Source organism: Brienomyrus brachyistius, chromosome 8 (genome assembly GCF_023856365.1).
Source record: "Brienomyrus brachyistius isolate T26 chromosome 8, BBRACH_0.4, whole genome shotgun sequence".
In the NCBI taxonomy this organism is placed as follows: Eukaryota; Metazoa; Chordata; class Actinopteri; order Osteoglossiformes; family Mormyridae; genus Brienomyrus; species Brienomyrus brachyistius.
The window spans coordinates 4,833,700-4,846,931 of record NC_064540.1 but is presented as its reverse complement, the minus strand read 5'-3'; the positions used below and the strand labels follow the sequence as shown (position 1 = coordinate 4,846,931).

Here is a 13,232-nt window from a genome sequence, read left to right as displayed (position 1 = left end):
GACCGGATTCCTGCTCAATATAATTGTGTTGAAACTATCTGACACTTCACAGTAATTCTTCTCCATTCACGTGATATTTTGGAAATCAAGTTGTAAAACACACGAGAAACATATGGATTAATTCCATGCTTAAATGGTGCAGACTTCGTGGGAGAGCTGACCGATGTAAATTGCACCACAACATGACTGCATGAGGCTGACTGAATCCTCCCTGCCTGAAACCTCCAGGCCCATCTGTGTGGGATTACCAGAAGAGCTCTGACCCCACCGCTTCTCGGAGCTCGACATCGTCCCGCTAGTCAGACGACCTGGGAGGCTTGAAGCCATCTCTCGTTCAAGTGTGTTTATGGGAAAACTGGGCTGAGCCTAGGATTCACTTGAAAGGAGGAACAGATGAAACCAGTGATGAACATCTCCTGCTAGAACTAGGAACAGCATTATCTGGTTGACTGTAAAGTTACAGTTTAGTTACATGTGACCTGTACACATAACGAATGGCATTTACTGGTAATGTTGATTGGGTGACACCTATTATATTGTAATCATCATGTCCAGAAGTGGATAGGAACCATCAACATCTGGATAAGGGAGTTTAAGCCCCTGCACTACAGCTATAATCCCTAGGAACACCTGCATGACTGTGAATGATCACATGATCCGCAAAATCACATCATCTCACAGTCGCCTTTGGCTCAGACAATGTCTCTTCTCATCTTATTGCCAGACAGCTGATGGGCTGCCAGGGTCTGAGATCAGGTCTTCAGCAACTCAGTGAAAGGACACCTGAACTGGCATGCGGGTGTCAGTTTAACCAGGGGTGCAGGAGGTGAGGATGACCACAGGGAGGGGCCCCTCAGTAAAATTTGCTGAAAGTGGGGGAGGGGAGGGGAAGCGGCCATGGTGGGCCTGGCGGAGTACAGCCCTCCAACTGCGCGCATCTTATATTTCTAAATAATAATATTATCTATTCATCCAGGTCTTCAATGGTTAATTTGGTGGATGACAAGTACAACAGCAGGACACGTTTGAGGATTTGGGGGTCCAGGAATCTATGTTGTGCTCATTATGAACATGCTCCCCATGAAAATGGTTAAGAATTTTCTCTTTCATTTTGTATCGTCATATAATAATATTAGATAAGCAGCAGTTGAAGAGAGTTAGCTGGAGTATATTATTAGAGCCTATATTTTTTAGACGAATCTTAGTCCTCCTTCAGACAGGGGGCGATGGAGCACCTTTCTTAAACCACACCTTTACCAGTCAACTGCAGCGGTAAAGTCGGTCCATCATTCAATTACTATACACCAATTACCACACAATTACCAGGAGCATTGCGTTAATCGGACACCATTAAGGCCAGTGTTTATGTTCAGTCAGACTTGCCACATGTAGGATAATGAGGCTCTGAGTAAAACGTCCAAAGTATACACATTTAACAGTTTGTTTTTGGGAATGTGCTGTGCTTTTTTTTGATCAAATACTGTAGTTGCGAGAAACAAAATAAACTGAAAGCAGCAGGGGCACGTAACTAAAAACAATGTGACTGGATTGATCTATGACTCAAATAAATCCTACAACCACCAGCTGTTCTCTGTTCTCTTTCTCCTTAAACTTTTTTTTGATGATGTGTCCATATGTCAGTTTTTGTTGGTTTAATGCAATGAAACGCATGCAGTCCTAGTTTATGGTGGGCAAAATGAATAAATCTTTGGGGCATGTGCTGGTGGTGAATTTCTTCTCCAGTAGAGGGTCACGGTGAGCTGGAGCCTGATTCCAGGAAGCACCCACTAGGCCTGCTTCCATGCCCCATGCTTGTTATTTAATTATTGCTGAATGCAGTGTCACCTGTGGGGACACCTTGAGGGCAATTGTGGAACTGCTAAGTAAAAATAAACTCCTCGCAGATCACAGAAGTCACAGATAAATAATTGATTATGAATATTTCTACAGTAATTAAAAATACAGTTTTAATGCTTCACTTTGAAGAAAAGACTGTCCTTTTATAAGAGTAAATGGTCACTATAAATAAAAATTGTTAAGTTAGTCTATCTTTTCACTCTTTGCCAATTTCATGATTTTTTTAATTAGGGGTGACACAGTTACTGTGAGAGCTTTGTCTCTCAGTCTGGCCCTGATGTGGCACCATAACTCTCAGATTTTTCCATTGATTAATGCATCTCCTCCTTGTGAGCTGGAGAAAGATCAAACAGTTAGGAAGTATGTGTGAAATGGCTCCTAATTAAAACAGCAGACATATATAAAATGTCATTTGCTAGTCAAGGTGAAAATAAGTTTAGAGAGCATCTTTGTCTATGACAGGAAATAAAAATTTGACAAAGCAAAAGGTCCGAGTAGAATAAATATGCCCATATCCAATCAAACATATCCTCAAGACTCTCTCTCCTGAGATTGCCGGTGGTCCCATCTCCCCCATCCTTTATCACCATCATGAACAAGCTCAAATTGATTCCACCTGCTGCTGAAATCAGGACCAGCTCTTTCCACAAGCCAGGGAAGAACTGGCCTTTAATGACATGCCCTCCCCTCTCAGAAGAGGAAACCATCGGCTACCGGGTCCTCCTCTAACCACCGGACCACCCGGAAGTGGATAAGCTGAAAAGCCAACCAGTGGTGTCCTTCATCTGATGGAGCTTCTGAATATCATTTGGTCAGACCAGAAGGTAAAGCACTAACCCAGAAGGACCCGTAAATCTCTTTGCGAGCTATTCACCTTCAGAACAGCGAGTAGGTACAGTCATGTCACTTTAGCAACTGGCACTAACCGAGCACCACCGTTAGACTTGGAAATCCCTTACATTTGATGTGAGGAACAAAATATGGCTGAGTGATCAACCTCAGGAAACACCATCATCTCTACCATCACCTTTCTTTTTTTTTCAGGCAGGCTGTGATCACTACTGTTTTATCCATTTGGGGGGGCCATCTACCTCCTTCTATTCCCTCAGGGACCCAAAGATCACCCTCAAATGCTGCGGATACAGCAGCTACTCTTTGCTGTGCATTAAAATGTCATTGGCCATGTAGAGTATATAACCGGGCTCTTCAAATCTGGGCCTTGATCCCAAATCCAGGCCTTGTTTTCAGTTCTCCCAGGCAGTTAGTTTAATAATGACTGATTCTGATTGGTCAGAGGCTTCACACCTGGCTCACAGGTAAAGGAAGGCTGGGAGATCAGCAGGGCTCGGTCCTTGAGGACAGTGATTTGAATAGCGCTGATACAGAATCCAAAAGATAGAAGGTACATTGGGTAGACTAGATAAGATGGTAGCAATCAGAGTAATCCACACAGCTGATTTTTCTTTGAAATTTGGTGATACTCAAAGCCAGCATTCATATCTAGTTTCAAATAAAACTGTGAGTAAGGGATACACATTAATTCAACACTTTGATTACTTTTGATAGCCTACAAAGGGCCGTGCAAACCCGTCTTGATGCGATTGCCCCATTTTGGTGTCACCTGCTCCACTGTACCCTCGCTGGGTTGTACTGTTGGATCCAAACCCTGCTTTTTGAAAAACAGGAGCTACTCGAGCATAGTGAAGAGATGCTTCATGCTAGTGAGTGTGAAGCATATCAGTAATCCTTCCATTTGGTAGGTCCATTAGCACTCTGTCATAATTTACCTGTAGGTAGGAGGCCACACTTCGGGTTGCTCCAGCAGGAGAAATACTCAGCGGCAGTTACATCACCCGCTTCACCATTACTGACCAACACAACATGGCCGTGTGCAATAAACACACATACGCTGTCACCTGCGCCCCTTTTCAAAGACTACAACTGTGTAGACCACAGAGAAGGACCCTGAAATAAGAGCCTTGCCTTCAGTTTGAGACACCCCCTGTTGTAGACCTGTTGTTGTTTATCATGGCAGTGAATTAATTTGAGGACCCATGGTGAATTTTCCATGGTGTCTGCTTCCAGGTCTACCCCAGCTTTCAGCACCACATTTCAGCACGAAGCTGAGCATTTGCTACTGGACAGGCACATAGCCAGGTAGTTAAATTACGACTTTGAACCCCCTTTGAACTTTGCTTCCCCTCCCCGCAGCCAGCAAAATCTATGGAATGAGATCCCCAGCTGGCAAAATTTTTGGAGGAGGACCGCACTCCTGCCCCCCCCTAACCCCCCAAAATGTATTTGTGGCTATGGGCCTGCTCTTCAAAGTGGGACAGAATCACATGAACTGGGACCAGGCTGTGATCGATATGAATGAGATGGATGGGGCAAGAATACGAACCCAACACCTAAGGAGGGGGGTTGACAAAAAAATGGCAGATTGCAGAGTCAAAGAACGAAAGGAGATTATAGAACCAGCATCATCCCCGGGGTTCAGGTTACCAGGTGCAGAACAAAACAGAATACACTGATATTTGCTGGAACAGATCAATCGAGACAAAGCAGATTACCTCATTCTAGCCCCCTTTGGCCTCATATTCTTCAAAAAAATTCAAAGGAGATAAAGAAAAAAAAAATAAATAATAATAATAATAATAATCATCAATCAGCAGCATTATAATGTGTATATGATGCATCCTAGTATCATGGAATGAACAAAGTCATGAATATGTAAATACACACAAGTATTCTGTGCTGGAATCCTTAGATAATATCTAGCCCAAGATGTCCTAATGATGTACATTTCAAGGTGAAAGAGAAGTCAGATGCTTCTTTCAGACATTTGGGGTCTCATCAGTCTCACAATGCAGAGGTCATGTTTGCAGAGTAGTGGAACTTAGGAGCGGAGCAAATTAAAATTTCCAAATTATGAACAATTTCTCCAAAAGCACTGACATCTAATTCCTCAAGATCAGGGGGTTACGAGCATGTTTCATTAAACTGGATTCCAGCATTAATTATCATCAGCAAAAAAAAAAAAAGTTTTGCTCCGAGTAGACCCTACTGACTTGCCAGTTCACGTCCTGCAGTGCTTGCATGTCTGCTGACTTTGTCCAGAGGAAATGTGAAGCTATTTAAGGGGCGAGAGGGAATTCTTTTTCGCTGCTAAAATAAACAAGCTGCTGTGTGTTACAGATACAGCTCAGGGAACCGCTGGAGAACCCAGGAAAAGATCTGAAGCATTTGCTGCTAAACTGTGCATGAACACCGAGCTTTGATCTGAATCTGCCCCCTTCAACGCACACCTATTGTTGGTTTTGTAAACCGGGCCATATTTAATCAGACTAGATTTCTGGCAGATTTTACTGGGTCAGGTAGGCTTTAGATATTTTCAGAAATAGCTTCTTTACCAAGGAATCTGGATTTATTCAGTGTCCATAGATGATTCATTGGCTTTCTGGGGTCTCCTGTTTATGTGCTGGATTAGCTGAACAAATGTTCCACTTCGCCTGCAGAGTTCAGTCGACAGCCATGACTGATTGCTGCCCACCTCTCACCCTATCGGTAGCGTATGTCTTCAAATCAGTGTTTATTTAAAAGACCCTGGCCGTGTGCCATTTACTGTGTCCATCATACTATAGACTCTTCATCGACTCTGATGGAACCAGCAACCTTGATGTCAGTCCATCAGTCCGACTTACAGTACACGCGACACTTAAAAGAATGCACAAGTCCACTGTCACATCATTCAACGATGGTACCTTTTACCAAATTATAATGCTTGGATCTTCCCCTAAATCATGCAGTTCCCAGAAAATTAAACAGAACTAGGATCATTGAGACAATAAGGTATTTTCCTATGAATACATCTATTATTTTCAGCGAACATGAAAATGGTCTTTTGATTTGGTTTCTGCTATGTTACTCACTATATAAAAAAATTATTAGTAGGCATTTATATTAATGCGCTATAAAGCAGAGGACTTTCAGTCTTCATCCAGCCCATCATTATTTAATAGCATTTCATTTAAATTTAATGTATTGTTTCATTTTAGATTTATATTCTTATGGAATGTAGCCTATAAAATCCATTTAGTGCTTAAAGGACTTCTATAAGAAACTGTCCACAATAATTATGCACTTAAAATTAATAATTAATTCAGAGTAATTTCCGGCAGAATCAGACTATACAGTTATTAGCAGATTTCATTACCTAATTTTATTACCAATTATTAATTAACTGATAACTCTCTTCCATCCATCCATCCATTTTCCAAACCGCTTATCCTACTGGGTCGCGGGGGAACTCTCTTCTAATAATATAAATAAACTAATCATTAATCACAACATTTTTTTCCTGACTTTATATTTAATCTAAGTTGGTACAAGTGTCCCGACTCTTTAGAATCTCTTGGCATGCTTGCGCGTATCTTCATAATATGTTGTTTTATTATAAATCTTTGATATACTAGCACCTTCTTATGGCCTTTGTTGTCTGGGAAAGGCTCCAGATTCACCATCATCCAGTACTGGATAAAGGATGAAAGATGGATGGCCGGATTTTATTGTAAATACATAGAAATCCTCTAAGTAACAGGAGTTGCTATGGGGGGGGGGGGGGGGGGGGGGCAACATGTTAAGATACCTCTATGTCAGCACCGTAGTATGGAATTTAAGCCATGCTTATTTGAACAATAACACCAGGGAGCCTGAAAGACATGGAGCGAATTTCGGTCAAAATCACATCCATGCCTGATTTAGTCCAACCTCAGTGCTATTTGTCTTCATTATCATGAACCTAAGACCAGCAATCTCAGTTATTCATGGTAAGTCGGCCTGTTATAGTAATACAAACACAATGTCTGTTGCAATGAATCAAGCTTTTCACCTTCATTATTTTAAAAATTTACGTTTTGTGGTGACAGATTTGGCCACTCGGTTTGTTCTATGTCATTGGACCCCCCCAGTTTCATTACACATTACATGTATTCGTCATGCATGTGTACACGGCAGAGAGACGTAGCCGAAACCCCGTGGGAGAAAATGCGGCACACAGATTTTGCTGAGTAGCTGAAATGCTGGAGACGACGACTGACACCTGAATGACATTTCAGAGCGAAACATAAATATTGACAAAACTACACAAAAATCAGACTATAATTAATCTTTTTAATTACACTGTGTTCATTTTCTCATTTTAATAAGTAGAATGGCCAGACAATATAACTAGCCATTGTAGCATTTACCAAATATAGTTGCATTTTCAGCGTTTACAAACCAGCTACAGCTTCTCAAACACAATTACATCCTCATTGTATTTAATTAAACAATTTAGCTTTTCTAAAATTATTTTTCCTGTAATTATATAAAGGCTAAATTGTCAAAATTTCACAAACAATAGTGGGATTCTCTGGCTCTCTTTTTTAGTAGGGTCAATCTATCTAATTGCGATATTCCTGAATATTCTACTACATGGAATCAGTCGTCACTCGATGATACAAAATAGCCTTAAGTGAAATGAACAAATCAAAGAAGAATCTGAAATGCAGGAGCACCCAGATCCCTGCATGCTGTGATTTGATCACAAGGTTTTTTGGTGAAACTGCCTGATAATCCCACCAGAATGGGATTTTCACAGTCCTGATACTGCATCTTGCACTTGCATTGGTGCTTCTTGGGGCTCTCAGAAAAACTTCCTTACTAAGGATAAACATTACTGAAATGTTTATTTAACCCACTAGGACCTGTGTCCAGTGCATTAAGACCGGCCTTCCCATACACATTCATTCATCAATCTGGCAACTGCGAGGCCAGAACTTCACTCCCAGCGGCCTGACAGGAGAATTCTCTATAAAGAAGCAGCACTCATTTCGCTTCCTTTCCTGTGGCTCTTTCGAAATCACAAAACCGTTTGTTTCACGTTCGCGACACTCTGTACAAACAATTCCGCAAAGGAAAAAAAAAAAGGTCCATTTGGATGAGGCCTGGTTTCAAAACAAGAAATATTAACTGAGTTTTTGTTCAGGAGGTGCAGCAATTTTCACAACATAGGAACAGTAAAATTATTTGGCGTGAGTTGAGAAGAATTATTCATTCATTAAGTTAGTAAGGGGTTAATGAACTGCCCTTATCTGTGTGACTGCTTGAATGATGTATCTCTCTAATTTCTGAGAAATGTTTCTTTTCTGGAACTGGATTTGGTCATCTTATGGCAAAAAATTAAAAACTTTCCATATTTTATAGCCGAGAAAAACATTTTGCTTCAAATAAGCTTAGATGGAGAAGGTTTGAGTTGTTCTGGGCTAGGTTTGGATTATGCTGAGGTAGTTTTGGATTGTTTTGGGATACGTTTACAGTACTTGGCATGCTGATATTAAGGTTTGACTTGACATCATCATACAGATGTTTAGCCAATAGTTATTCAGACATTTAATCAACAGTCACGCAGCAATCCAACCGATAGTCACGCAGTCATTCAGCCAATTGTCACGCAGCCATTCAAACAATGGTCATGCAGTCATTCAGCCAATAGTCATGCAGCTCCCCAACCAATATTCACACAGTCACTCAGCCAATCGTCACTCAGCCATCCAATCAATAGTCACACAGCTATCCAATTGATAGTCATACAGCCATTCAGCCAATAGTCACGCAGTCATTCAGCCAATAGTCATGCAACCATCCAACCGATATTCATGCAGTCATTCAGCCAACAGTCACTCAGCCATTCGGCCAATAGTCACGCAGTCATTCAGCTAATAGTCATGCAGCCATCCAACCGATATTCATGCAGTCATTCAGCCAACAGTCACTCAGCCATTCGGCCAATAGTCACGCAGCCATTCAGCCAACAGTGACGGAGCCAGTGTACTAGAGAAACAGGTGGATGGAAGTTAGATCTGACAGGGTTCCTTAGCTCTGCGGTCTGCAGGTCCTTTTTTAACGATGGTTTTCCCGTGACGCAAATTGAGTCTGGTGCTGTGAGAACTTTAAATTCTGAGGTCCCCCCCACCCCCCCGCCCTTCTGCCCCATTATGGGGCTGGGGGGGGGCAGTCAGTCTACTGCTCTCCGCATTTCTCCTTTCCTGTTCTTCAGCCATCTCCCGAGAATGGCCGATTACTGGAAACCTAACCCCCCCATGGTCATTTTTAGATTCTTCAGTTCCCCCCCCCCCCCCACCTCCACCCAGACCAGTTCTTGCAGAAATCCAAAATCAAAGCAAAACCAGGAATAGACTGCACAAAAAAAATGACCTTAAAGGGAATCCCAACTAATATCTTAATTAACGTTCAGGAGGTAGAATCTTGCCTAAAGTCACAAGTGCTACAGTAAATAATGTGGGCCAGTTTAATCTTTTAGTTCCTAATGGCAAAATGTTTTTCCCCATGGGGGTCTGTTACTGCTGTCAAACTTGTTGGTGGACAAGCCTGTTCTGTCAGCAGCTTTCACAGAGTCCCTGGAACCCTCATCTTCTGTCATCTTTCATTAAACTTAAAAGCAGCGATTGGTATCAAGCCGCGCCATAGAAGTTTTTTTTTCTGGGGAAATTCAGACGTATCTCTGCAGCGTGAAAAAGGAACTGAGGGCATCAGCGTGACTTTTAAACGAACAACATTACAAATGAATGTTAACAAGAACTGCTGCTTCTCCATGACATTCGTTACAGTGCCACAGTCCAGCTAACTCAGTGCACTGGCACGATCTGTCATGAGCCATTTCGCACTGGAATTATTCAATAACTGAAACTATGTGTGATACTTTGTCTTCACAGTAAGGAGGATTTCCCATTAATGAATGATCTTTCAGGCTTCTTGCACAACACAGGATCTGTCCACTGCGTACAACAGAGAGCAGAAATGGGACTAGTTTTGGTTATATGTACAGTAGTTATACCTGGTTATATCCATTGAACCATTGGAGTTATAAAAATACTTTAATTGACCATCGATATACAGAGCTTGAAGAGATTCCAGAAAATCTGAGAGGTAATTAATTTCTGAGGGGTATAGGCTATTATGTTGGGGACAGAGTGGGCAACACTATTGCGTCCCCTCCCCCCCCACATTGCCTATGTCGCCTACAAGTCAGGCTGGCCCAGGGCCAGAACAAGCAGCTAGAAGATGGATGGATAAGACAATTGTGTTTACCCCTCCGTTTAAGAACCTTGCTACCGGTGCAGTTGTCTGTTCGCTTCAGCAGCGCTGCCTTCATCACGATGAATGGGAAATAACTGATGGAAAGAGAACTTCTCCGTTCATGAAAATCTGTCAGCACTGTGTACTGTAAACGGACTGGATGTGGAAGAGACTGAGGGCCGGCCGGCCCGCCGATGACACTGTGCGAGAAAATGCAGTTTCTTAGACGCGGGGCTGATTAACGAGGACCAGATGTTTCCGAGAGCAAAGCGTTGCGAGACGGCGGTTTATTAATCTTAAAGGCGCTTGCCGCAGCCGTGGGAGGCTTCGGTCCTGATAGCGGACATCAGGCAGAGAGGAAGGATGAAAGTTCTCGCCCTGTAGAAGAAGCACGGATTACGGTGTCTGTGTCAGGCTATTTTAAAAAATGTGATTATTATTTCTAGCGACGACTGCCGTTTTTTTTTTTTTTTATCATTCCTTTCAGGTCAAGCTCATTACAACCTAAATTTCCCCATTAGTTTGCGCAGTCGTATAAATATCACCATTGTAAAATATTTCCTCAGCAGCCGTTCCACGAAATTCCCTCCAAAAGAGTAGTACATTATTTCTTGTATGAGTGTTTTCCCAGTATTTGTTAATAAAATTTGTCTTCTTTAACAATCAAATGGGACAGATGCACGGGGGATGGGGGAGGTAGGGGGGTCGTTGAGCACCTGCCTGGTGTAGAACGGGAAGCGCATTAATGACATCCGAATCAGACCCACCAGCCAGGAACAGACAGCTTTGAACACGAATATCAGTCTGTGAGGTCAGGAATAGTAAATTTGAGTCTCGCTCGATACCACTCTGGGTATCTCAAGCTGCGCTAAATGGGACATGCAATCACCATCGATGCTGCTGTCTTTGATGCACTTTTCCAGAAGGATCCGTCTTGCTCAGTCATCACACAAAGACGGACTTCAAAGAGCCTCTTATGCATTCTCCTAAAGCTAACGGCTTCCCAGTCGATGCCCAGCGAGTGCGGAGAACTGATACGATTTTTTTATTTTTTTTTTGCTGTGTGTGATTCCTGCAGGATTCCAAGCTGGGGGGAGTTAAGAGTTCCACCCCACATCAAAGAAAGCCTCAGACAACCGGTTAGAGACAAGAGCCTTCTCTGAAACCATTTATTCGGCATCATACCAGGCAACCCCCTAATCAGAGCTTAAATGTGCCGATAAGTGCAAGAAACACTGTTAGTATAAATAAAGGATTTAATGGTGACTGAATAGCCACGGACATTTTCGGGAAGAAATGTTCACCGCAAGATCCTAGAACAATTCACATATGCATAGAAGCTAAAACAGATCAACGGGTCTACTTTTGTGTGACACTTATTGTGACACCTCAATACATGCATTTTGATTTTTGTATAAACACAAAAACAGTATACAGATTCACATCGATCCCCTCGGTTCCTGAACTGTCTATATATCTTGGCAGCGCAATCGGCAGACCGACTGACATAACCTTTCTCTAAACACACATGCCGTCTGGCGTGCTGTTGCATTAAACCGTGACCCTTGCTGACCCTTGGGGCTGGGGGGGGGTAGGTCAGAGGTCAGTCTTCTTAGCCTTATTATGGAGTAAAATTCCAGGGCTTTATACGTGACCCGCATCGGTAGGAGTCTACTTGGGGGGTAAAGCCACGCAGTGACCAACATCTCAGACACACAGCTCCTATTCATGGTCCAGCTTACTCCTCTTATCTCACAACTTCTCACAAACTGATCATGCAGCGTTGTTCTAAATTGTATTGTGATCCCTCACCGATACCGCAACACCGACTTAAGTACGCAGGCATGACTACAGCATTTTTAGACGACCCTTTTAAAACTTTTATAAACACCCATGTTCTCGCTTACGCAGAAATATGGACAGAATGCATAGTTAAATATCGGCAGACAGCCAAAGGATAATAATTCAGTTGTTTCTAAGACAACCACACTAACAATTCATGATATACGAGCAACAATCAGCTCACAGGTGTTATTACACAATCAGTCCAGTAGTATTATTATAGACCCATTATGTAATATTTTATCTTAAAACTACTTCTGTAAAATGAGCCGGGCAGCCGCTTGTGAAGCGGATCAACTTATTATGTTCTGCAAATGCATGCCCAGCCTTTCCTCCTCACGCCACGTCTGGCAGACAGGTGCCGCCACTTACCTTCTGCAGCCACAGTGTGTTGTTCTCCATGGCTGTTTCCAGGTGCTGTAGCTTTTGGGTCGACCAGTCGGCTTCGGCGGTCGGCGCGTCCCTCTGAGCCACGTTGGCATTGCTGTACTGCTCGGTGACCCCGGCCCGGCACGCGTCCATCTCTGGCAGGACGAAGGTGTAGCTGCAGGGGCCTTGCTGGATGCGGTGCGTTCGGCGCCTGGCGTCTCCGCCCCGCCGCTGGCTCGCGCCGGCCACACCCGACGCTACGCCTGCCACCAGCAGACCCAGTCCGAGAACTGCGAGCCTCATGCTGCAGACTGTCCCTGCGTTGGTGCGCTCTCCTATGCTAAGATGCCACCGCCTCACCTGTCACTCATCCACCACGCCGGGCATGACTCTGCACGCCTCCGCTCCACTTGCAGATGGATTATTTAAACGCTTTCCTCTTTAAGAAGTCTCAGGGAAACGCTGCCCTCGGGCCCCCAGGCTTGCTGTGTTTTTTTTCCTCTGAACTTCCTCTTTGGCCCTGCCGCTACATGGGAGAACAGTCATCGACACTGACCCGCGAGAAACCAGGGAGCAGCAGCCGGTCTGAATCAGCCTCTCGCTCTTTTACCAAAAAAGAGAGGACTACCCTCCTCTTCCACTCCGTCGGGTCGAGTTTCAGAAATGACCAGAAAGATATAGCTCTGCCCCTTATCTAGGGACTGGGGGGGGGGGTGGGTTTGGAGGGGCTAGAATCTGGGGAGGTCTGTCCACCGTGTCTCTAGACCCTTCCAATTTGCTTGTCTATCTGGCTCTGGAGACATATTCTGGCTTTTTTTAGCTCTGTTTTTGAACACACAATATTTACATTATCAAAAGCTCATCTCCTCATGAATGGACGGCTGCTCTTTTTAATATGCTTCATTTTAAATAAGGAGGACACTTTATAAACCATCTGTTTCTCACATTTTGAGAACATTATTAATATTGTTTTTGATGTATTTCTGAAGATTAACGATCTGAAGTTATTTTTTTGGAACACTGTCAAC

At 43.3% G+C, this 13,232-nt stretch overlaps 1 protein-coding gene across 1 annotated transcript in view; it reads right to left on the bottom strand.

The window, feature by feature from the left end:
• angpt4 (angiopoietin 4) overlaps positions 1–12,848 on the bottom strand; it is a 33,775-nt gene extending 20,927 nt beyond the window's left edge. Inside the window, exon 1 of the mRNA XM_049023819.1 lies at positions 12,208–12,848. Coding sequence (XP_048879776.1) covers positions 12,208–12,507 — 300 coding nt within the window. The 5' untranslated portion in view covers positions 12,508–12,848. The remainder of the gene's footprint in view (positions 1–12,207) is intronic.
• Between the last annotated feature and the right edge of the window lie 384 nt (positions 12,849–13,232).